At 54.9% G+C, this 25,926-nt stretch overlaps 1 protein-coding gene and 1 pseudogene across 1 annotated transcript; both read right to left on the reverse strand.

The window, feature by feature from the left end:
• Positions 1 to 4,023: 4,023 nt before the first annotated feature.
• On the reverse strand, positions 4,024 to 5,529 carry LOC135974717 (acetylcholinesterase-like). Its single transcript, XM_065563220.1, has one exon. It carries the CDS (start codon positions 5,527 to 5,529, stop codon positions 4,024 to 4,026), a length of 1,506 nt encoding a protein of 501 aa, XP_065419292.1.
• An 18,856-nt stretch (positions 5,530 to 24,385) lies between these two features.
• On the reverse strand, positions 24,386 to 25,891 carry LOC103307468 (acetylcholinesterase-like; annotated as a pseudogene).
• Between the last annotated feature and the right edge of the window lie 35 nt (positions 25,892 to 25,926).

The following is a 25,926-nucleotide window of genomic DNA, read 5'->3' on the forward strand; positions in this document are numbered from 1 at the left end:
TTGTCATCTGCCTCTTCAAACCCCAGAGCATCATTTACCTCCCCATATAATCTTTGTTCTCCGTTATCTCACCACTTAACTTCCACACCCCCCCAAGACACTCACACACACTCTCTCTGTCCCCCCTACTGAGGAGCAGCTAATCAACCTCACAGACCAGGATACTGTCTACACACTAAATATGCTTTAATGCACTGGAGGTGGAGGAGTTGCAGAGGGAGGGTCGATTGAGGGTTCCCAGGAGGTTTATTAGCAGGATCCTTGTTACTGAATGAGCAGGCGCTATCGGGCACTGGATGCTCTTGGCTGCAGGGAGGGTTTCTTCAGGGGATTGTAATTGCTCAGCTCTTCATTCACAGCCCCCCGGGCTGGTCACGTCCGGACTCTGCTTCTGCGGGACACACAGCAAGTGAGGTTAAGAGCAGTGAGGATGAGCTCAGACTATGCAGCGTCTGGTCTAGTTGAAAATGGGAAGGGAGACTTGCAGGGGAAACCGGGCGCTGCACAGGTTCAGTGTGAGGTACTCTCCCCTTATGGTAAGTGGTAATACCTGTGCACCAGGGGGCGCTTTGCTGCAGAGAGCGGCGTGGGGGGCTCAGCAGGGGACTATCCCCGCAGTCAGTGCTTTCCCCCTCCCCCCACAGCGCTATATTCTAGCAGTTGGGGATGCTGTGCTGGTGGAGTTCCCGTGTTTCGTAGCATCTGTGACTCCCGGTGTCCAACGTGCAAGGCTCTGTTCTGCGATCCATAAGAGGTCCCTGGCACATAGGATTCCTAGTGACTACTGGATTCTCCTTCGCTCCCTGTGCTACACAGTTACACAGAGGCTGCGCCCCTCCCCAGAGCCAGTTGTGTTTCTTTCTTTCATTGCCTCTTTTCTCTTCAGTGACCTTACAGGCCACCTGCCCCAGTCACCTCTCTCATTGGATCCATCCCTCCATCCCCCATCTCACCCTGCTGGGAATCCCCCTCTGAGCTCAAGCCCCCTCGGCTGGAATGGGGGCACTTGGGGTTGGGCGGGTACAGGAAACACGGGCGTCATCATCCTACCCAGTGAAGATGGGTCAGAACCTGTGGCTCCCCGCAGCAGATGGGTTGTGGAGTCCTCAGGGGATGTGAGATCTCCCGCAGGGAGGAGAATGGGGAACCTCTAGGAGGCCAGGAGATCCCATGGAAATGGGAATGTGATCTGGGGTCCTTCCCCTCTATAGGGCGCCAGCTCCAATCCAACCCCATGAGTGAGGGGGGAGTGGCTGGCTCAGAGGGAGGGGGAACACCAGACCGTTCCTCTCTAGGGATGCTGTCCCTGCTGATGCTCACCTGTGGGGCTCGGCTTCTTTGCAAGCAGTGATGCTAGGAGGCTGCAGCGTTCCGTGAGGGGTGTCTCCTCAATCTGGGACGACTTTATTTTGATGTGGAAGAAGTTTTGTTTTGTGGGGTCGTACTGGGTCCACTTTCTGTCCCTGCCCTCATCCTCTGTGATCATCCTGGGGAGAAATTAAACACACCACATAGAGGGTAGTACCTGGGCTTGGAAAGGCTGAGAACTTGCTTCGGCCAAAGTGTGACATCCTGGAGGCAGGGGTCATTAGGAGCCAATTTGCAATGTTTGGCTCCTTTCCAAAATGACTGCCATCCTCGATTGTTTCCAAAATGCATGAAGACACAGGCTCCCTAAGTTAAGATGTCTGCTTCCGCCTGTTCTCCTCATATGGGATGACACTACAGGTTTCCCTTTATAAAGATGGCTGCTATTTCCCATTGATATTGAGGACATTGAAGCCACAGGCTGCCATGAGTCATGATGGTTACCATTGGCCTATGGCCCTTTCCAAAGAGAGACCCCCCTTGGGAAAGATGTCCACTGTTTCCCATTGTTTGGACTGGGACTGAAGCCACACTTCCCTCAGGGAATATGGACTTCCTTTGTGCTCAGAGACATTGGAAGGGGCAGAGTGGGGAACTGAACAATATGTGTGTGTCGGGGGGGGGACAGGGAAAACCACTGAAGTGTTAGGGATTATGGGGGCACCAATATGAGGCTCTAAACAGGAAGATTGTCTGATGCCACCATTTGCCCTCATTTAAGATGGCCTCTCTCACTTGTACTAACTTTAGTAGCTTCTATGTAACATATGGAATAGAAAAAGTGTTATCATCCCCATGCAATGAGACTATAGTACCTGGTTTTTCCCCAAATACAGAGCAGAATTATTTATTGAACAGTTTTGCCTTTTCTGCCTTACGATTGATAATTCTGCCATTTCCAGCTAGTAATGGACCAATCTCATAGTCAGAATTCTAGTTTCCTAATATATTGAAAGAACTCCTTATTGTCCTTAACTCTGCTGGTCATAGATGTCTCTTTGCTTCTCTTCTCAATTTTCTACAATTCCTAAAGTCTGATTTATATTCATTAGTATCAGCTTCCCCTTTCTTCTATGTGTTGGATTTTATCTTTTTAATTTTCATAGTTGTCTCCTTCAATTTGGGAGTGAACGGATCCAAACTGGGTGGTTAAGATGAAAACGGGGAATGTTTTAATTTTAAAGATTTCTTTTGGAGTCTTGCTTGCTTGTTTTGGGTGGAAGGGAGTATCTATTGGTAGCTAAGGCCAGGTGTAGGCTTAAATATTAAATTGCCAGTCCGGTCCGGCATACCGGCAAGAGTCAGTATGCAGTGCTGGACCGCACCGGCTTCCGCGGCAGGGATTTAAAGGGGAGCCCAGAGCCCTTTAAATTCCGCCCGCAGCTGTGGCGGCTGGGCTGGGGCCAGTATTTGAAGGGCTCAGGGCTCCCGGCAGTGGCGGGAGCTCCGGGCCCTTTAAATCCCGGCCCCAGCCCGGCAAGGCTCGGGGCTCCCCGCAGCCGCAGGAGCTCCGGCCTTTTGAATCCACGCCCGAGCTGCAGGGCCGGCTCCAGGCACCAGCTTAACAAGCAGGTGCTTGGGGTGGCCAAGGGTGAGGGGCGGCACCAGCGGCAATTAGGGGGCGGCAGGTGCCTGACTCCCTCTAGGAGCGAAGGACCTGGCGCTGAAGTGTTGCCGCTGATAGTGGCTTTTTTTTTCCCAATTACCTCTGCCGATTGTGATCGCGGCTTTTTTTTTTTTTTGCTTGGGGCGGCAGAAATGCTGGAGCCGACCCTACCGAGTTGGCTGCCGGGCTGGGGCCGGGATTTAAAGGGATTGGAGCTCCCTTCCGCTGTGGGGAGCCCAGAGCCCTTTAAATCCCGCCCGAAGCTCCGGCGTCTGGGCTGGCACCGGGATTTAAAGGGCTCGGGGCTCCCCGCACCGGGAGGAGCACCGGGCCCTTTAAATCCCGGACTCCGCCCGGCAAGGCTCGGGGCTCCCTGCAGCTGCGGGAGCTCCGGCCTTTTGAATCTACGCCTGAGCCGGTTGCCGGGCTGGGGCCGGGATTTAAAGGGCTCAGAGCTCCCCTCCGCTGTGGCGAGCCCAGAGCCCTTTGAATCCTGCCCGCGGCTCTGGCGGCTGGGCTGGGGCCGGGATTTAAAGGGCTCGAAGCTCTGCGGCGGCCGGAGCCCCGGGCCCTTTAATTTGCCCCTGGGCCCCGGGGGCTCCCAGCCACCTCAGGACTCCGGCAGTACCGGTAAGTCCTGTAAGTTACTTTCACCCCTGCCTGTATAGTGTTTGTAGCATGGACATCCCCTGAGCTTGTGTGGCCGGGCTGTGAAAGGGCACGCAGAGCTTTGAGATCATTGGCTACTAGCTAAAAGCCATGTTTCCTTGAATGCGGATGCGTGTATTTGTGGGATCACCGACATCTTGATGAGGGAAGAAGGGAATTATCACTAACTTGGACTCAGGGGGCTCAGATATAACCTCCCTGAAGTAAGATCAGCTCTAGGTCATGGGCTTCAACCAGTTAGATTAACTATTTTCCAAAGAGACCTATTCTTTGCTATGGCATTGAGCCGGCTCTTCCTGGATGTTGTGTTCCCCTGGCCAAAGAGTGACAGCTGCTCTCATGGTCTGGCTCAGGGGATCAGAGGATAGTGGGGGATTCCCTTACCCGGTCCTGGCGAACTCCGCAGTCCATTGCATCATCGTGCGGCTCAGCACTTCCTCAGCCTCTGTGTGCGTGGAGTTGGCTCCTGCCAGGGACCACAGAGTTCCGAATTGGTAGAGGAGCTCAGAGCCATGTGGCACCCCTGTCCATTCTGCTGTAGACAATCCACTGGGGCGCTGGTTGAAGCTGTAGGCAAACACGGGATTGCCGGCCTCTGTTTCTAGCCTAGTCAGCTCGGCTACTGGGCACACAACGATGTAGTCACCAACAATTTGTTCCATGGCCCATCGATACTGTGCCTTGCCCTGCTTCTCCCCCTCCTGGGTGTACCACCGAGCCACAGCCTGGACAGCCCCTTCTGGTGCCCCTGGCACCATGAGCTTCAACACAAGCAGCAGCTCCTCCATACCGACGTTGCTGGCGTTCTGCAGCTGTAAGGTGGGGGCAGAAAAGAGTAGCAGGTAGGAGCCTTCGTTGGCAGTGAAACCAGCTGCGATGGGTATAGGCTGGCTCTGCTTAGCCTGCAGGAGTCTTGATGGTGAATCAGGCAGGAAATCCCCATCTGTTGTTGGAACAAAGCGCAGCCTCAGCAGCTCCCTGTGGCGCAAGATGGAGAACTCGTGTTTGGGGAACTCCCCTGCTTCCTTCCCCTGCAGGCAGCCCACCAAGGCCATGTCATCGCTATCGGTGCAGCCCAGCAGCTGACCCAGCCTCTGGCCTCTCTCCTTGGCCTCCTCAAGCGAACTTGAAGCCAAGGGTCCTGTCGGGGATCCGCTCTGCAGCATGGCGCGGGTGAAGAGGGGCCGGCTCCCCGGGGAGAGGAGGTGGAAGCCGACTGACGCAGCCCCAGAGCCATGGCCGGAAAGCATCACGTGGGCTGGATCCCCACCAAAGGCGGCTGCATTGTCCCGCAGCCAGCGCAGCGCCAGGCGCTGGTCCCACAGGCCGGCATTCCCCGGGGCGGCCGGGGGCAGAGACAGGAAGCCCAGCGCCCCCAGCCGGTAGTTCATGGAGGCCACGATCATGTTCCCGGTTGCAGCTAAAAAGCGCCCATCATAGATCTCAACGGAGGCTGCCCCGGTGAAGAACCCACCGCCGTGGATCCAGATGAGGATGGGGGCTGGTGTAGGGGGCCGGGGATGGGGCACCCAGACATTGAGGAAGAGGCAGTCCTCAGATTGCGGCGTTGTGGGTGTCAATAATTTGGTCTCAGGGTAACTAGGAAGCGGAGGCTGGTGGCAGACATTGCCGAAGCTAGTGGTTTCCAGGATTTGGCTCCAGGGCTGGTGGGGAAGCGGTTTCTGGAAGCGCAAGGTCCCCACGGGGGGCTCGGCGTAGGGGATGCCCAGGAAGGCCGTCACGGTGCTGGAGCCAGCCTGGAGGCGCTTGCCCCGGATGGGGCCACTGGTGGTGAGCACCACGGTGCCGTCGTCATTGGAGCCAGAGTTGAAGCCCGGCAGGGAGAGGAGGAGCAGGCAGGGGAGCGCAGGGAGGAGTCCCAGCATTGCAGCAGCTGGAAGGGAACCCCCCCCAGGAGGGAGTTATAGGAAACGGGATCTGGGGTTTTTCCCTTCTAGAGGGCACTGGCTCCCTTCCAGTCCCAGCCACCTAAATCCAGACAGCAGGAGGTAGCTCCCTACATCAGCCTAGATCCCCGTTAAGAAATACAGCCCCCTGGTCTTTTCTGTTCATGCTCCAGCTCCCTGCTGAGCTCCCTGATCAGCATCAACCATAAGAACATAAGAACGGCCACACTAGGTCAGACCAAAGGTCCATCTGGCCCAGTGTCCTGTCTTCCCACAGTGGCCAATGCCAGGTGCCCCCGAGGGAATGAACAGAACAGGTGATTATCAAGTGATCTACCCCTGTCGCCCACTCCCAGATTCTGGCAAACAGAGCCTAGGGACACCATCCCTGCCCATCCTGGCTAATAGTCATTGGTGGATCTGTCTTCCATGAACTTATCTAGTTCTTTTTTGATCCTTGTTATAGTGTTGGCATTCACAACGTCCTCTGGCAAGGAGTTCCACCAGCTGACACTATCTCTAAGAGGGCAGTGGCGTCTAATGGACTAGAGCAGGGGAGGAGAGGGGGGCTGGGAGTCTGTACTCCTGGTTTCCCTCCCCAGCTCTAAGAGTGGGGTCTTTGGAAATGGTAGTAGATGGGTAATTATTTAGATTGATCCCAATTCCCGCTGTTCTTCCACTTTATTCACTCTCTGGACCCCTCTGTCCCTAGCTCTGAGGCAGTGGGGCCCTGGGTAGCACAGACTCACCTGCCCTTCTCCTGGGCACACTCACAGTCGTGTCTCTCGGTTCAGCACGAAGGTGAATGGGGGATGCTGGAGCAAACGGGAAGCCTCCAATGCTGAGAATAACAGCCAGGGAGCAACCACTGGGGCTTATTTATCCTCAAATCTGTGTCCTCATGAGGCTGTGCACACACAGGGGGATGGGGATCTGGGCCGGCCGGGTGGGACTGTTGGGGAGGAGCCAAGGTGTTTGGAAACAGACACCCAGTTGGGTAAACAGCATAAGCGGTTTAGGGACAGAACGGCCATGATTGCTCAACTGCAGCTACCTCTGGGGTGGGGCAGGTGGGTACCAGGAAGTGATTCAGGAATCCTGTGTCCAAAGAAAATATAAGTGGATTTTAGATGATGGGGCAGAATGGAATAACTGAAGAGAGTGTTTGGACAGGTGACTGGGGAAACATACCCCAGTGATGAGAGAAAGTGCTTGGGGATGTTTAGTGAGAAGCAGGGCCAATGAGTTGGTTGTTTCTAATGTGAAATCCAGGATTCATTGCAGCACAGCACCGTGCTGGGGCATTTGGGTCAGCCCCGACTCCAAGGGGTACTCCTGGGGAATTCTGCGCCACTGTAACACGCAGAATTCATGTGCCAATTTTTTCCCCCACAGAAAATACATTCTGCTGGGGTATTTGGGTCAGCATTGACTGCAAGGGGACTGTGGGGTCAGCAATGACTGCAAGGGGACTGTGCCCTCTAGTAAGCTCCCCCCTCCCGCATCCCGATATTTGACCTGGGTGATCTGGTCACCCTAGAGTACGGTTATCCAGCGGGGGAACACTGAGCGCATATTACTTAGGCGTGTCAGAACTCAATGTTTATGCTTTATAATTTTGATGGATATGTAGGGCAGTTCGGCTGGAGATCGTACCCCTCCGGGGTGGCGGGGAGGCAGAGCGCCTCGCTACTTTGATCAGAGGTGTCGGGGAATTAGCCTGGCTTGTGGCAAACGGTCAGTAGCTCAGGCACTCAGGCAGGAGTTCAGCAAACAGGTTAAGTATTAGCAGGCCCAGGCCCTGGGTCAGGGCAGGTCAGCAAACAGTCAGTGGCTCAGGCCCTCAGGCGGAAGCTGAGCCAACAGGTTCAGTATTAGCAGGCCCAGGCCCTGGGTCAGGGCGGGGCAACAAACAGTCAGTAGCTCAGGCCCTCAGGCAGGGGCTGAGCAAACGGTTGAACAGCAAACCCCAGGCTCCTGGCTCTGAGCAGCCGGGGAGACGGGGAGACTGCCAGCTGCAATGTGGGTGGCAGGGGGACACAGGCCCACCACTCCATTGCGTCCCAGCCCAGGGCCCTAGCAGTGGCAGAAGGCCCGCTGCTGTGTCAGTGGGGATCCTGACCGCAACACACTGACATGGGCTCTGGTAGTGTTGCAGCCAGACTAGAGTCGGCTGCCCCCGGGCTACTTCCTACCTCCCCCGTTAGAGGTACCTGGATCCGGATGGCATCCTACACGGGGTAACACACCATGGGCTCCTCGGGTAGCTGGCGAGCGGTTGGTTTGGCAGCTCCTTGGGGTAACTGGCAAACGGCAGGCCTGGCAGTTCCTCAGGGTAATGGGCGAGCAGTAGGCTTGGCAGCGTCTCTGGGCTCAGGCTAGCATCAGGCTTTGGCTGGTCTGGCCAGTCCTCGGGTCGGCCGCGGTCTCCCAACTGGGAGCTACGCCACAGGCGTCTTGTCTCTCCAGTGCCTGAGTTTCAAGTGAGCTTTGGGGTCGGGCTTTTATACTTCCTGTCCTGCGCCTTATCCTCTGAGGGGTGGGCGCAGGGTTTACTGGCTCTGTCCACTTTGGTGTCCAGAGAGGCTCATCCCCTCTCGGGTGGTGGGGAGCCATACCCCCCTTAAGTCTGGCTTCCGCTCCTCGTGGCTGGACTCTTCCACACCTCCCAGGCATGACAGGAAGTCAGCATTAGCGTGGTCTTTGCATGCCCTATGGTGAACCGTAAAGGCATAGGGCTGGAATGCCAGGTACCATTGCTGTATTCTCATATTATTGTCATATTATTGTCTTTCATTTTATTCATCCACTGAAGCGGGGCGTGGTCAGTGACTAGGGTGAACGGGGCTCCAAGCACGTAGTAATGTAGGGCATCACAAGCCCATTTCACCGCCAGGGCCTCCTTCACCTCCGCGTAGTTCTGGCTAATATATAAGACCGGATGGTCTTCTCTATCTATCTCTTGGGACAGGACGGCGCCCAGTCCTATCTCTGAGGCGTCCGTTTGGAGGACGAAGTCCCGGTTGAAATTTGGGCTTTAGAGGACCAGTTCACGGCAGAGACTTGTTTTGAGTTCCTGAAAGGGGTCTTCCCATTCCTGGGTCCAAATCACACATCGAGGGCTGTCCTTGGTTAAAAAGGCCATTCAACGGTGCGGCGACAGATGCAAAATGAGGAATAAAATGCCAATAATAGCCGGCAAGCCCCAAGTACTGTCACACCTGATGCTTTGTGGTGGGAGGGGGGCAGGCTGCCAGGGCCAGGACCTTTCCCATGAGGGGCTTCACTTGTCCGTTCCCTATAGTGTAGCCCAGATAAGTAGTCTCTTGCATCCAATGCGGCATTATTTGGGTGGGCTGTCAACCCGTCCACCGGCAGGGATCTCAGGACTGCAGCTACCCATACCAAATGATCCTCCCAGTGGAGGCTGTAGATGATCACATCGTCCAAGTAGGTGGCCGCATAGTCTCGATGGGGTTGGAGGACACGGTCCATCAGCTGCTGAAACATGGAAGAGGCTCCGTGGAGGCTGAAGGGCCTCCGGGTGAATTGGTACAGACCTGTTGGAGTGGCAAACGCGGTCTTCTTCATCGAAGCAGGGTCAAGGGGAATCTGCCAGTAGCCCTTGCTCAGGTCAAGTGTGGTGAGGAAACGAGCTTCCCCTAGCCAGCCAAGCAGCTCATCTACGCGCAGCATAGGATATGCGTCAAATTCGGAAATGGCGTTGACGCGTCGGAAGTCCCTTCGGGCTTGGGTACTAGCACTGTCGGACTATGCCATTCACTCTGTGAGGGTTCAATTATGCCCAGCTCTAGCATGGCTTGTACCTCTTCCTCAACCACCTGCTGCATGCGGTCCGGCAAGGGTCTGGTCCTTTCTCGGATCACTACCCCAGGTTCTGTCTGAATGGAATGATAGACCAGGGTTGTGTAGCCTGGCTGGCCAGTGAAGGTTCACGGGAACGCCTGCAGGAGGCACCGGGTTTGCTTGTGTTGTTCGTCCGTGAGGGTCTCTGCAAGCACGGGCCCCTCGGTGTTCTGGGTCAGGGTGGCATGGGGGCCCAGTTCTGGCTCCGGCGGGTAGGGATTAATTAATAAGCCCTCACGCTCCCATCAGGGCTTCAGGAGGTTGACATGGTACCACTGGGTTTTCTTATGTCGGTCCGGTTGGTTGACATCATAGGTGACGAGCCCCACCTTCCGGACAACGTCGTAGGGGCCCTGCCAGCGGGCCAGTTGCTTGGACCCGCTCGAGGGCAGGAGAAGCAGGACCCAGTCTCCATTGTTAAAGTCGTGGCTCTGCGTGTCTCGGTTATAGGTTGGGGCTTGAGCCCTGATCCATGAGAATCTCCCAGGGCAGGCCTACACGAACAAAGACTTTCACTAGCTCGCCCGCAATGGTTCAGGCGGTGATGCTCCGCAGGTGTACTGCCTCCAAGAAATGGGTAGAATAATCTACTAGGACCAACACATACTGAAATCGCACGGTGCTTTTCGGGAGGGACCCCACCAAGTCCATGGCCACGCGTTCGAAGGGCGTTTCGGCGATGGGCATGGGAATCAACTGAGCCTTGGGTGTCCGCGGGGGTGCGGCTAGCTGTCACTCTGGGCAGGAGTTACAATAGTTCCCTACTTCCTGATGCACGCTGGGCCAGAAGAACCATGTCAATATCCGTGCTAGAGTCTTCTCGTGGCCCAAGTGCAAAGCATCCGAGATGTCGTGGATGAGTTTTATTACTGCCCGCCGGTGACACGAGTAGTTGGCTCTGGGATTCTCCAGTGCGCAGCTCCCGTTCTACCCGATAGAACCAATCCTGTCACAGTTTGAAGTGTGACCACTGCTTCGCCCGGTGCGGGTCAATGTCGGCCCCATCGACCGTGGCTAGTCGCTCGTAAGCGTGACTGAGGCTGGGATCTGCCCTTTTGTTATGACAAAAGTCAGTGTGAAGCAGGGGTTCAGCAGCAGCTTCTGGATGGGAGCCATCTGGCTCTTCTTCCCGTCTGTTGGGGTCTGGTGCCTCCTCCCCCTCTGACTGGGTCTCAGGGAGGCTCGCTTCCAGTACTGGGGTAGTTGCGGGCCTCTCGTCAGCATTGGAGCGGACGACTTCCAGGAAAATTGGCCAGTCCCGCCCCAGGATCACCGGGTAGGCGAGACGAGGAACCAGGTCGACCATGGATCGCGTGACTCCATCCACGGTCAGTCGGACTTGGGGACTGGGGTAGGGTCGTACGTCGCTGTGAATGCATTGTAGATGGATCGCCCCCAGGTGTGGGTCAGCCTGGAGGCCTAGGCTTTGGCAAACCAGCGTCTGGCCACAGCCTGAGTCAATTAGGGCCATGATTAGGCAATTCTCGACAACCACTGGCACAGTAATCTTGGCGGATTGTGAGCTTTGGGCGCGGGCTTCTCCCGTGCAGAACTATCTGAAGCTACAATCCATCTTGGTGCAGTCTTGCTGCAAATGGCCATATTTCCCACAGGAAAAACAGGGTCCGATATCCGAGCGCCCAGGCCGGGACACTGTTCCCGCCTGGCCCCGGGGCGGGGCTTTGGTTGGTCCCTCGGGCATCTGGTTGAGGTGCCGGGCTTGTCAAACTTGGACCTCGACAGGTCGGGGTCGGGGCTCCGGGCCCCGTGACGGATTTCATGGTTTGCTCCTGGTGGCCCCCCTTTTCTCTGGGTTAGGGCGCTCCGGTCCTGGCGGGGCAGCTCGAGTGATTGGTCCCACTGGTGCTTCGGTGGCAAGGAAATCCTCCGTCAGTGTGATGGCAGCAGTTAAGGTCGTAGGCCGATGGCGGAGGACCCAGGCCCTTCCTCACAATGGGAGTATATGGACAAATTGTTCCAGAATAATTTGTTCAATGAGCTCATCCAGGGTTCACCCTTCAGGTTGTAGCCACCGCTTGCAGGCTTCCCTCAACTCTTGGGCTGCCATCCGGGGTCAGGCCCTGTAGGGTAGACCAAGCTCCGGAAGCACTGTTGGAAGGCCTCCGGGTTAACGTCCAGGGCATCTAAGATAGCCGCCTTTACCCAGGTGTAATCTCGTGCCACGTCCGTAGACATGCCCCGATATACGGTTTGGGCGGTTCCGGTCAGATATGGGTCCAAAATGTAGTCCATTGGTCTTTGGCCCAGCCTGCGACTAAGGCCACCCTTTCAAAAGTCACCAGAAAAGCTTTTGGGTCGTTGTTGGGGCCCATCTTTGTCAAGGGGAGGGATAGCTCAGTGGTTTGAGCAGTGGCCTCCTAAACCCAGGGTTGTGAGCTCAATCCTTGAGGGGGCTACTTAGGGATCTGGGGCAAAATCAGTACTTGGTCCTGCTAGTAAAGGAAGGGGGCTGGACTTGATGACCTTTCAGGGTCTCTTCCAGTTCAATTTATTTTACCAGGTGGATGAGGCTTTTTTTAAACAACTAACAAAATCATCCAAAGCCCAAGATTTGGTGGTGATGAAGGACTTCAACTATCCAAATATATGCTGGGAAAATAACGCAGCGGGGCACAGACTATCCAACAAATTCTTGGACTGCATTGCAGACAACATTTTATTTCAGCAGGTTGAAAAAGCTACTGGGGGGAAGCTGTTCTAGACTTGATTTTAACAAATAGGGAGGAACTCATTGAGAATTTGAAAGTAGAAGGCAGCTTGGGTGAAAGTGATCACGAAATCATAGAGTTTGCAATTCTAAGGAAGGGTAGAAGGGAGTACAGCAAAATAGAGAGAATGGATTTCAGGAAGGCGGATTTTGGTAAGCTCAGAGAGCTGATAGGTAAGGTCCCATGGAAATCAAGACTTAGGGGAAAAACAACTGAGGAGAGTTGGCAGTTTTTCAAAGAGACACTATTAAGGGCCCAAAAGCAAGCTATTCCGCTGGTTAGGAAAGATAGAAAATGTTGCAAAAGACCACCTTGGCTTAAACACCAGCTCTTGCATGATCTAAAAAATAAAAAGGAGTCATATAAAAAATGGAAACTAGGACAGATTACAAAGGAGGAATATAGGCAAACAACAGAGGAATGCAGGGGCAATATTAGAAAGGCAAAGGCACAAAATGAGCTCAAACTAGCTACAGGAATAAAGGGAAACAAGAAGACTTTTTATCAATACATTAGAAGCAAGAGGAAGACCAAAGACAGGGTAGGCCCACTGCTCAATGAAGAGGGAGATGCTTAATGACTTCTTTGTTTCGGTCTTCACCGAGAAGTCTGAAGGAATGCCTAACATAGTGAATGCTAATGGGAAGGGGGTAGGTTTAGCAGATAAAATAAAAAAAAGAACAAGTTAAAAATCACTTAGAAAAGTTAGATGCCTGCAAGTCACCAGGGCCTGATGAAATGCATCCTAGAATACTCAAGGAGCTAACAGAGGAGGTATCTGAGCCTCTAGCTCTTATCTTTGGAAAATCATGGGAGACGGGAGAGATTCCAGAAGACTGGAAAAGGGCAAGTATAGTGCCCATCTACAAAAAGGGAAATAAAAATAACCCAGAAAACTACAGACCAGTTAGTTTAACTTCTGTGCCATGGAAGATAAGGGAGCAAATAATTAAGGAAATCATCTGCAAACACTTGGAAGGTGGTAAGGTGATAGGGAATAGCCAGCATGGATTTGTAAAGAACAAATCGTGTCAAACCAATCTGATAGCTTTCTTTGATAGGATAATGAGTCTTGTGGATAAGGAAGAAGCTGTGGATGTGGTATACCTAGACTTTAGTAAGGCATTTGATACTGTCTCGCATGATATTCTTATCGATAAAAGAGGCAAATACAATTTAGATGGGGCTACTATAAGGTGGGTGCATAACTGGCTGGATAACCGTACTCTAGGGTGACCAGATCACCCAGGTCAAATATCGGGATGCGGGAGGGGGGGAGGGGCAGAGCAAAAAAACAACCACCCCCACTTCCTCCCTCCGCAAGCGGTGTAGGGAGGCCCCGGAGATGCAGGGGGAGCGCGGGGCCGGGGTGAGTGAGAGTCCAGCCTGGCCTCGAGCGCAGGCAGGACTCAGTCAGGCGGTACCTAGAGGGAGAGTGTGGGGGGCGGCCAGCGGGGCCAGGCGGCGGCTGTTCTCCCCACCTGGGCAGCGGGACTCGGGAGCAGCCACTGCTGCACCTCCCACTGCCGCGGGAGGAGGAAGCGGCCGCTGGCCAAGCTCGGTGGCTGCGGCTCTGGAGTCTGCGAATCCCCCGAGCCCAGGCCTGTTGCAGGGACCCAGCAGCACGCAAACTGCGCGCGCCCAGCCCCTGGCCAGTCGCATCTGGGCTGGCTGCCCAGCTGGTGCAATCCCGCGACAGCTCCAGAGTGGGGGCAGCAGGCTCAAGCCCCCCCATCCCGCTCGGGTCCCGAGGGGAACGAATGGGGCTGGGCTGCCAATGCCTCTGCCCCGAGGCCGCCAGGTACTGCACCAGCTGGGCAGCCAGCCCAGACGCGACTGGCCAGGGGCTGGGCGCAGCGTGCATGCTGCTGGGTCCCCACAACAGGCCCGGGATCGGGCCCGGGCGCCAGAGCCGCAGCCACCGAGCACCATGGCCATTTCCTCCGGCAGCGGCAGTATGAGCTGCAGCAGCGGCTGCTGCTGAGTCCCACTGCCCAGGTGGGGAGAACAGCCGCCCCTGTCCCCACGGGCTGCCCCCCTACTCTCCCTTCAGGTACCGCCCGACTGAGTCCTGCCTGCGCTTGGGGCCAGTCCGGAGTCTCACCTACCCTGGCCCCGTGCTCCCCCTGCATCTCCGGGGCCTCCCTCCAGCGCTTGTGGAGGGAGAAGGAATGGCGTACTTGGGGAAGAGGCGGGGATTTGGGGAGGGAGCCAATGGAGGAAGGAGGGGGCAGAGTCGAGGTGGGGGGGCGCGAGCCCTTCCGGGCTCCGGAGCCTTTGCTTGTTTGTCCAGTGTCCCGACCTAACATTGGTCGGGACGCGGGACATACAAGCAACTATAGGGACAGTCCCGATAAAATCAGGACGTCTGGTCACCCTATCGTATTCAGAGAGTTGTTATTAATGGTTCCCAATCCTGCTGGAAAGGCATAACAAGTGGGGTTCCTCAGGGGTCTGTTTTGGGACCGGCTCTGTTCAATATCTTCATTAACGACTTAGATATTGGCATAGAAAGTAGGCTTATTAAGTTTGCAGATGATACCAAACTGGGAGGGATTGCAACTGCTTTGGAGAACAGGGTCATAATTCAAAATGATGTGGACAAATTGGAGAAATGGTCTGAGGTAAAGAGGATGAAGTTTAAGAAAGACAAATGCAAAGTGCTCCCCTTAGGAAGAAAAAATCAGTTTCACACATCCAGAATGGGAAGAGACTGTCTAGGAAGCAGTACGGCAGAAAGGGATCTAGGTGTTATAGTGGACCACAAGCTAAATAGGAGTCAACAGTGTGATGCTGTTGCAAAAAAAGCAAACATAATTCTGGGATATATTAACAGGTGTGTTGTGAGCAAGACAGGAGAAGTCATTCTTCCGCTCTACTCTGCGCTGGTTAGGCCTCAACTGGAGTATTGTGTCTAGTTCTGGGCACCGCATTTCAAGAAAGATGTGGAGAAATTGGAGAGGGTCCAGAAAAGAGCAACAAGAATAATTAAAGGTCTTGAGAACATGACCTACGAAGGAAGGCTGAAAGAATTGGGTTTGTTTAGTTTGGAAAAGAGAAGACTGAGAGGGGACATGATAGCAGTTTTCTGTTATCTAAAAGGGTGTGATAAGGAGGAGGGAGAAAACTTGTTCACCTTAGCCTCTAAGGATAGAACAAGAAGCAATGGGCTTAAACTGCAGCAAGGGAGGTTTAGGTTGGACATTAGAAAAAAGTTCCTAACTGTCAGGGTGGTTAAACACTGGAATAAATTGCCTAGGCAGGTTGTGGAATCTCCATCTCTGGAGATATTTAAGAGTAGGTTAGATAAATGTCTATCAGGGATGGTCTAGACAGTATTGGCTCCTGCCATGAGGGCAGGGGACTGGACTCAACGACCTCTCAAGGTCCCTTCCAGTCCTAGAATCTATGAAAAACCGGATGGGAGGGGCCAGGCTGGGGGGTCCAGTGGCACCCACAGGCTGGGGCTCAGCACGACGGGGTAGCAAGTTCACCAACTGCTGCAGGCATTGCTGCTGGTGGTCTTGGTTATAGCGTCCCAGCTCCAAAATCAGCTCTTGCTGTTGGGTCCCGAGCTGCTGGACCAGCTGCTGCTGCTGCTAGGGCTGGGCGGCCTGCTGCTGCTATTGGCTTTCGGCTAAGAACTTAATAAGCTTGTCCATATCCATGGTTGCTCAGACACGCTCCTCCGCATATCCCTTCTCACAAAGATCGGGGGATTGCTGCCCACATTCTCCACCATGTGTAGGGAGGTTCGTCCGGGGCTCATCCCCCTCTGTGGCGGTGGGGAGCCAGACCGCCTCGCTACTATAAGCAGAGTCAGGATGAGCTCTACCCTGATATCTGGTGGTGAATTGTGGCGAGTTGTGGAAAAGAACTTCAGGGGCTGATCTTGTTTGCATGGGCACACCCACCCCACCTAGCATGAGCCCACAGCAGCCCAAATGGTCATTTTGGCTGCTGTGGGATCCCCAGTTTCTCTGTTATTGGGGCAGGAAGAATAAAGTGTTGTTACCCTGATTATGTGAATCAAAGACAATGAAACTGTTTTATGACAGAGGAACTCGCCATCAACTAAGTAGCACTCACTAGACAAGGGACATGGGTTCCAAAACCTAGTGAATGGAAAGAGTCTGAGGACAAGTGATGTGTATGTGATGATATGGGCCTCCCTTTTGAGGATCTGAAATTCTAAGTGTACCTTCTCTTCTCTCTACTGTGGAATATCACTAGGAGTCTAGTTACAGGCTGCTGAGCTGAATTCATGTTGGGCCCATGGTGCACCAGCACTGAGGCTCCCTACTACAAGCTGAAATCACTGAGTGCTGGGGGGCCTGAAGCTATGTTGCCGAGTGGCTGGCGAAGTGGAGCAGTTAGCGGGACGACTGGAACGGCTTGCGGGACAGCTGGTGGAGTGGAGCAGTTTGTGGAATGGCTGGAGCGGCTGGTAGAGTGGCTTGTGGTGAAGGCTGCAGCAGAACCCCATGGAGAGATGGGGCAGTCGTCCTCGGACCATGTAAGGTTCCCCTTAACACTGCTGTACCCCCCCTCCCCGGCTGGGAGGTAAAACTCTGCAGATAAACTTTTGAAATCTGGGGCTGCACTGACCAGGGACAGAGACTTTTGCGTTGTTGGACTTTTGGGTGATTTTTGGGTTGCTGGACTTAAGACCCTGAGGGGAAAAGGACGCTGCCAAACTTACTTGGGGGTGGGTCTTTTGCTCATGGTTTGTGTTAGGAATCCTGTTTCTAGTGTTTCCCCAACATAATGCCGCATTGTTTCACTCCTTTATTAACAGGATTTTGCTACAATAAGACTCAGTGTTTGCGAGAGGGGAAGTATTGACTCTTAGAGGCACCCGGGGGGGTGGTATGTAATTGTCCCAGGTCACTGGATGGGGGCTCGAGCAGATCCGGTTTTGCCTTGTGTTATTGAAACGGAACCCCTAGATACTGAATCCGGCCCTTGTTGCTGCCAACTCAGACGGGCAGAAGTGTCAGGGAACCAGCTTGGCTGTGCGGCAAACAGTCAGTGGCTCAGGCCCTCAGGCAGGAGATGAGCAAATAGGTTCAGTATTAGTATCAGGCCCTGGGTCAGGGCAGGTCATCAAACAGTCAGTAGCTCAGGCCTTCAGGCAGGGGCTTAGCAAACAGTTGAACAGCAAACCCCAGGCTCCTGGCTCTGAGCAGCCGAGGAGAAGGGGAGACGGCCACCCGTGAGGTGGGTGGTAGGGGGGACGCCGGCCCACCCACTCCACTGCGTCCCAGCCATGGGCCCTAGCAGCAGCAGAAGACCCGCTGCTGTGTCAGTGGGGATGCTGGCCGCAACACACGGACATTGGCTTTGGCAGTGCTGCAGCCAGACTAGGATCGGCTGCCCAGGGCTACATCCTACCTCCCGCTCTAGAGGTACCTGGATCTGGACGGTGTCCTCCATGGGGTCACACACAATGGGCTACTCGGGGTAGCTGGCGAGTGGTTGGTTTGGCAGCTCCTCGGGGTAACTGGCCAACGGCAGGCCTGGCAGTTCCTCAGGGTAATGGGCGAGCGGTAGGCTTGGCAGCGTCTCTGGGCTCAGGCTAGGATCAGGCATTGGCTGGCCTGGCCAGTCCTCGGGTCGTCTGCCGATCACCGTGCCGTACTTCCTGTCCTGCGCCTTGACCTCTGAGGGGCGGGTGCAGGGTTTGCTGGTTCTGCCCACTTTGGTGTCCAGAGAGGCTTGTCCCCTTCCTGGGCGTTGGGGAGACAGACCTCCTCGGTACGGGATAATATACATGTTTAGTTTGAAGCCTTTTTCCAATTTTTATTAATTTCAACTTTCAGGAAATTGTGGGGCAGGGTCAGACAATTATTTAAGGACAGTTTAGACTGAAAAAGATAATGTTTTGCGTACTTTGCCCATCTGTAAATTTCAATTATTATGGATGGAAATATTTTTGTCGGGCTCTGCGTGTGTGGTGAAATCGGTGTTTAGCAGCAATCACTGATGTATTTTAATCCTTCCAAGCCTAATATCACTGCAAGAGATTTACACAGATATCTGGGGGTCACAACAGGGGAGGGGAATTTCTGCTGGGTGGGGCTGAGGGGAACAGTCAGAGCTGTGGAGAGAGCCCAGAGATGGGATAGCAGGGCACAAGGTGTCGGGACTGAGAGGCACAGTCAGAGCCTGGGCGCCTCCCATGGCTGGGATAGGGAAGGATTGGGATGGATGGGACTTGGATATGTGTTGGGGGGATCCCAGGACTGCTCTAGCAGGCTTCTGTGGGTCAACATTATGGGGCACCAGAAGAGCTGTGTGGGAAATCCAGGGCAGGGATAACAGTGGGCTGTAGATTGGGATAGAACAGCATTAATAGAGCTGTGGGGAGTGGGGGGATCTTAGTGCCAGCACACACCTATCTGAGCCTGCTACACTTTCCACATGCTCCCGTGCTGAGGAGCTGCGCCTAGCGGAGATGTGGCTGCTGGTTAATTTCATACAGTGGGATAGCGGAGCTCTGGAGTGGCCCTGGAGAGGGTGGAGAATTGGACTCAGTGGCCCTGTGATCTGTCCCTTCCTCGGCCATGCTTCTGCTGGCTGATGCTGGGTCAATCATGTCCCCTTTCTGTGCGGTAATGCGGCAGGCAGGGCTCATCGGGTGGTCCGCCTGGGAGAAGGAAAGCTCGAATTTCAAATAAGAAGGTCGGGCCCGCTGGCTAGTTTGCAAGAGTTATGTCAATCCCACATGCTCTAGGGGTCTGCACCACCAGCTCCAGCTTCCAGTGTACGGGGAGACTTTGGCAAACCAGTAAAGTGTTTAAAACCACTATGGCTTATTGTTAAAATGCAACTTAGTCAGCAAGCTGTAAATTGGCCAGTCAGCAAACTCAGCTTGACCGAGGCAGGAGGGGAGGGGGTTTTGGGGTGCCACAGAAGGGGCAGCTTGACCCCGCGTCCTTCCTGATAAGAATTGTGTTGAAGTTGCTGATAAATGCATTTTAAAAGAGCAGGAATGTCTATTGGGGTCTCGGAGCTGCAGACTCTGGAAAAAACCACACCTAGTTAATCAATAATCAGAAGGAACCTCTTGCTTGAAACTGCTTACTTAACAAGTTTTCTTTAAGGGACATGTCATTGTATTACTAATGTATAAATAAGGGGGAAAAGCTTGAGATAGGTGGGACTCTTCAGCAGGGCCGGCTTTAGCAAGAGCGGGGCCCGATTCCTGGGGGCGGGGCTTGCTGCAAGCCCCGCCCCCAGGACCTGAGCCGCGCCGCGGGGACGGGGACGGGGACGGGGGGGAGCCGAGCCGCGGGGACGGGGACGGGGAGGAGCCGCACCGCGGGGACGGGGGAGGGAGCGGGGGGGGGACCCGAGCCGCGCCGCGGGGACGGGGGAGACGGGGGGGGACCCGAGCCGCGGGGGGACCCGAGCCGCGCCGCGGGGGGGATGGGGACGGGGGGACCCGAGCCCTGCCATGGGGGCTGCGCCGGGGGGGGGGACCCGAGCCGTGGGGACCGGGCGGGGCCGGGCTGGAGCCAAGCCAGGCCAGAGCCGCTGGGGCCTGCGGGAACGGGCCGCGCTACCCCGGAGCCCTTCTCCCGCCCCCACCCCAGCTTACCTCGTGCTGCTGGCCCGCCCCTGCTTCGTCTCAGACTAGATTCGCGGGAAGCAGGGGAGGGGGCGGGGCGTGCAGGGCAGGGGAGGAGGGGGAAGTGAGCTGGGGGCGGGGTGGAGAGCTGCAGCGCGGGGCCCTCTTGGCGCGGGGCCCAATTCAGCCGAATCGGCTGAATCGGCCTAAAGCCGGCCCTGCTCTTCAGGACTAGTCTCTCCCTCTGGATGCATCTTGTATTCCCCAGCGGCAGACGGGCTGCCAGTGTGCCACTCGAAAACCACACTCAGCTTTGGTAATTATCAAGGGTTGGGTGTGTTTTACTAATCTTGTTAGAGATGTGTGTAAGTGCTTGAGACTAGTAAAGTTTAGCTTTAAGTGAAAGCACTCTTACGTTGTCCTGTTTGGCCAGCCATCTATCAGTCGTACGGCCGTGTCTCCCCTGACACCTCCTCGCACCAAGAGCTTTGGGTTGAAAGAACCCCGGGTAACACCAGGACAATGATTAGGTGGTGGGATATGGCCCTTTCCCCCTAGGGGTGGCTGGTCCTGACCCAGCCCCAGAGTGAGTCGGGGACTGGCTGGCTCAGGGGAGGGGAAAGAGATATGGGACCTTTACCCTGTTGGGGGCGCTGGTTCCAGATTTTGTCATTCCCATCTCTGCGCAGTGAGTTGTGGAGGCTCAGCCTGTTGCCCCAGACTTTGCTATTCCTGCGTGTACCCCAGAATTTTATAGTACTGCAGTCAGCCCCTCTTGTGTGTTCAACCACTGCCAGCTGAAACTGAAACATCCCATAGCTAGGAAAATCTTAGGCCTTTGCGAGGCAAGGCTAAAGAACTGCATGCTTGCAGTTTGCTAATCCGAACGGGAGGATGGGACTGTCTCTGTTGCCTGTATCCTATAATTGCCAATTTCCCGACACTCCCTGGTATGTATGGCTCTTCCTCACTGAGCCCTTGCTACCGGGGGCAGGCGGTCCAGTGGGTTAGAGCAGGGGGCTTGGAGCCAGGACTCCTGGGTTTTAGAGGGGAGTGGGGTCTAGTGCATTAGAGGGAGGCGGTCGGGCAGTCTGGACTCCTGGGTTCTCATTTGGGCTCTGGATACACCGTGTGATCTCTAGGCTTTGTCATCTGCCTCTTCAAACCCCAGAGCATCATTTACCTCCCCGTATAATCTTTGTTCTCCGTTATCTCACCACTTAACTTCCACCCCCCCAAGACAGTCACACACACTCTCTCTGTCCCCCCTACTGAGGAGCAGGTAATCAACCTCACAGACCAGGATACTGTCTACACACTAAATATGCTTTAATGCACTGGAGGTGGAGGAGTTGCAGAGGGAGGGTCAATCCGTGGGTTCCCAGGAGGTTTATTAGCAGGATCCTTGTTACTGAATGAGCAGGCGCTATCGGGCACTGGATGCTCTTGGCTGCAGGGAGGGTTTCTTCAGGGGATTGTAATTGCTCAGCTCTTCATTCACAGCCCCCCGGGCTGGTCACGTCCGGACTCTGCTTCTGCGGGACACACAGCAAGTGAGGTTAAGAGCAGTGAGGATGAGCTCAGACTATGCAGCGTCTGGTCTAGTTGAAAATGGGAAGGGAGACTTGCAGGGGAAACCGGGCGCTGCACAGGTTCAGTGTGAGGTACTCTCCCCTTATGGTCAGTGCTAATCCCTGTGCACCAGGGGGCGCTTTGCTGCAGAGAGCGGCGTGGGGGGCTCAGCAGGGGACTATCCCCGCAGTCAGTGCTTTCCCCCTCCCCGCACAGCGCTATATTCTAGCAGTTGGGGATGCTGTGCTGGTGGAGTTCCCGTGTTTCGTAGCATCTGTGACTCCCGGTGTCCAACGTGCAAGGCTCTGTTCTGCGATCCATAAGAGGTCCCCTGGCACATAGGATTCCTAGTGACTACTGGATTCTCCTTCGCTCCCTGTGCTACACAGTTACACAGAGGCTGCGCCCCTCCCCAGAGCCAGTTGTGTTTCTTTCTTTCATTGCCTCTTTTCTCTTCAGTGACCTTACAGGCCACCTGCCCCAGTCACCTCTCTCATTGGATCCATCCCTCCACCCCCACTCACCCTGCTGGGAATCCCCCTCTGAGCTAAAGCCCCCTTGGCTGGAATGGGGGCACTTGGGGTTGGGCGGGTACAGGAAACACGGGCGTCATCATCCTACCCAGTGAAGATGGGTCAGAACCTGTGGCTCCCCGCAGCAGATGGGTTGTGGAGTCCTCAGGGGATGTGAGATCTCCCGCAGGGAGGAGAATGGGGAACCTCTAGGAGGCCAGGAGATCCCATGGAAATGGGAATGTGTTCTGGGGTCCTTCCCCTTTGTGGGGCGCCAGCTCCAATCCAACCCCAGGAGTGAGGGGGGAGTGGCTGGCTCAGAGGGAGGGGGAACACCAGACCGTTCCTCTCTAGGGATGCTGTCCGCTCACCCTGCTGATGCTCACCTGTGGGGCTCGGCTTCTTTGCGAGCAGCGATGCTAGGAGGCTGCAGCGTTCCGTGAGGGGTGTCTCCTCAATCTGGGATGACTTTATTTTGATGTGGAAGAAGTTTTGTTTAGTGGGGTCATACTGGGTCCACTTTCTGTCCCTGCCCTCATCCTCTGTGAGCATCCTGGGGAGAAATTAAACACACCACATAGAGGTTAGTACCTGGGCTTGGAAAGGCTGAGAACTTGCTTCGGCCAAAGTGTGACAGCCTGGAGGCAGGGGTCATTAGGAGCCAATTTGCAACATTTGGCTCCTTTCCAAAATGACTGCCATCCTCGATTGTTTCCAAAATGCATGAAGACACAGGCTGCCTTAAGTTAAGATGTCTGCTTCCGTCTGTTCTCCTCATATGGGATGACACTACAGGTTTCCCTTTATAAAGATGGCTGCTCTTTCCCATTGATCTTGATGACATTGACTCCACAGGCTGTCATGAGTCATGATGGCTACCAATGGCCTATGGCCCTTTCCAAAGAGAGACCCCCACTAGGAAAGATGTCCACTGTTTCCCATTGTTTGGACTGGGACTGAAGCCACACTTCCCTCAGGGAATATGGACTTCCTTTGTGCTCATAGACATTGGAAGGGGCAGAGTGGGGAACTGAACAATATGTGTGTGTGTCGGGGGGGGGGGACGGGACACAGGGAAAACCACTGAAGTGTTAGGGATTATGGGGGCACCAATAGGAGGCTCTAAACAGGAAGATTGTCTGATGTCACCATTTGCCCTCATTTAAGATGGCCTTTCTCACTTGTACTAACTTTAGTCCCTTCTATGTAACATATGGAATAGAAAAAGTGTTATCATCCCCATGCAATGAGACTATAGTACCTGTTTTTTCCCCAAATACAGAGCAGAATTATTTATTGAACAGTTTTGCCTTTTCTGCCTTACGATTGATAATTCTGCCATTTCCAGCTAGTAATGGACCAATCTCATAGTCAGAATTCTAGTTTCCTAATATATTGAAAGAACTCCTTATTGTCCTTAACTCTGCTGGCCATAGATTTCTCTATGTGTCTCTTTGCTTCTCTTCTCAATTTTCTACAATTCCTAAGGTCTGATTTATATTCATTACTATCAGCTTCCCCTTTCTTCTATGTGTTGGATATTATCTTTTTAATTTTCACAGCTGTCTCCTTCATTTCTCTAATTTGGGAGTGAACGGATCCAAACTGGGTGGTTAAGATGAAAACGGGGAATGTTTTAATTTTAAAGATTTCTTTTGGAGTCTTGCTTGCTTGTTTTGGGTGGAAGGGAGTATCTATTGGTAGCTAAGGCCAGGTGTAGGCTTAAATGTTAAATTGCCACAGTTATCTCAGTTAGAGATGTGGAAAAAGCCACACACCTGACTGCCACAGCTGTGTGACCTAGCCCTTAGGGTAGCTGTAGTTATGTGAATGGAAAGATGCTATTGTTAATTTCGCTTCTGATTTTTGGGCAGGTGATGTTCCCCCACTGCTGGAGCAACACCATTTGCTGCTGCAGGCTGTACTGACATGATGAGCTGACGTAGCCAGGCCTCTATACAGACGTGAAAGTAAGCCAGTCCAGTCCGGTCCGGCATACCGGCAAGAGTCAGTATGCAGTGCCGGACCGCACCGGTTTCCGCGGCGGGGATTTAAAGGGGAGCCCAGAGCCCTTTAAATTCCACCCGCAGCTCTGGCGGCTGGGCTGGGGTCGGGAATTAAAGGGCTCGGGACTCTGCGGCGGCCAGAGCCCTGGGCCCTTTAATTTGCCCCTGGGCCCTGGGGGCTCCCAGCCACCTCAGGACTCCAGCAGTACCGGTAAGTCCTGTAAGTTACTTTCACCCCTGCCTGTATAGTGTTTGTAGCATGGACATCCCCTGAGCTTGTGTGGCCGGGCTGCGAAAGGGCACGCAGAGCTTTGAGCTCATTGGCTACTAGCTAAAAGCCATGTTTCCTTGAATGGGGATGCGTGTATTTGTGGGATCACCGACATCTTGGTGAGGGAAGAAGGGAACTATCACTAACTTGGACTCAGGGGGCTCAGATATAACCTCCCTGAAGTAAGATCAGCTCTAGGTCATGGGCTTCAACCAGTTAGATTAACTATTTTCCAAAGGGACCTGTTCTTTGTCATGGCATTGAGCCGGGTCTTCCTGGGGATCAGAGGATAGTGGTGGATTCCCTTACCCGGTCCTGGCGAACTCCGCAGTCCATTGCATTATTGTGCGGCTCAACACTTCCTCAGCCTCTGTGTGCGTGGAGTTGGCTCCTGCCAGGGACCACAGAGTTCCGAACTGGTAGGGGAGCTCAGAGCCATGTGGCACCCCTGTCCATTTTGCTGTAGACAATCCACTGGGGCGCTGGTCGAAGCTGTAGGCAAACACGGGATTGCCGGCCTCTGTTTCTCGCCTAGCCACCTCGGCTACTGGGCACACAACGATGTAGTCACCAACAATTTGTTCCATGGCCCATCGATACTGTGCCTCACCCTGCTTCTCCCCCTCCTGGCTGTACCACCGAGCCACAGCCTGGACGGCCCCTTCTGGTGCCCCTGGCACCATGAGCTTCAACACAAGCAGCAGCTACTCCATACCGACGTTGCTGGCGTTCTGCAGCTGTAAGGTGGGGGCAGAAAAGAGTAGTAGGTAGGAGCCTTCGTTGGCAGTGAAACCAGCTGCGATGGGTATAGGCTGGCTCTGCTAAGCCTGCAGGAGTCTTGATGGTGAATCAGGCAGGAAATCCCCATCTGTTGTTGGAACAAAGGGCAGCCTCAGAAGCTCCCTGTGGCGCAAGACGGAGAACTCGTGTTTGGGGAACTCCCCTGCTTCCTTCCCCTGCAGGAAGCCCACCAGGGCCGTGTCATCACTATCAGTGCAGCCCAGCAGCTGGCCCAGCCTCTGGCCTCTCTCCTTGGCCTCCTCAAGCAAACTCGAACCCAAGGGTCCTGTCGGGGATCCACTCTGCAGCACGGCGCGGGTGAAGAGGGGCCGGCTCCCCGGGGAGAGGAGGTGGAAGCCGACTGACGCAGCCCCAGAGCCATGGCCGGAAAGCATCACGTGGGCTGGATCCCCACCAAAGGCGGCTGCATTGTCCCGCAGCCAGCGCAGCGCCAGGCGCTGGTCCCACAGGCCGGCGTTCCCCGGGGCGGCCGGGGGCAGAGTCAGGAAGCCCAGCGCCCCCAGCCGGTAGTTCATGGAGGCCACGATCATGTTCCCGGTTGCAGCTAAAAAGCGCCCATCATAGATCTCAACGGAGGCTGCCCCGGTGAAGAACCCACCGCCGTGGATCCAGATGAGGATGGGGGCTGGTGCAGGGGGCCGGGGATGGGGCACCCAGACATTGAGGAAGAGGCAGTCCTCAGACTGCAGCGTTGTGGGTGTCAATAATTTGGCCTCAGGGTAACTAGGAAGCGGAGGCTGGTGGCAGACATTGCCGAAGCTGGTGGTGTCCAGGATTTGGCTCCAGGGCTGGTGGGGAAGCGGTTTCTGGAAGCGCAAGGTCCCCACGGGGGGCTCGGCATAGGGGATGCCCAGGAAGGCCGTCACTGTGCTGGAGCCAGCCTGGAGGAGCTTGCCCCGGATGGGGCCACTGGTGGTGAGCACCACGGTGCCGTCGTCATCGGAGCCAGAGTTGAAGCCCGGCAGGGAGAGGAGGAGCAGGCAGGGGAGCGCAGGGAGGAGTCCCAGCATTGCAGCAGCTGGAAGGGAACCCCCCCCCAGGAGGG

This window comes from Chrysemys picta, chromosome 12 (genome assembly GCF_011386835.1).
Source record: "Chrysemys picta bellii isolate R12L10 chromosome 12, ASM1138683v2, whole genome shotgun sequence".
NCBI classification, from domain to species: domain Eukaryota; kingdom Metazoa; phylum Chordata; order Testudines; family Emydidae; genus Chrysemys; species Chrysemys picta.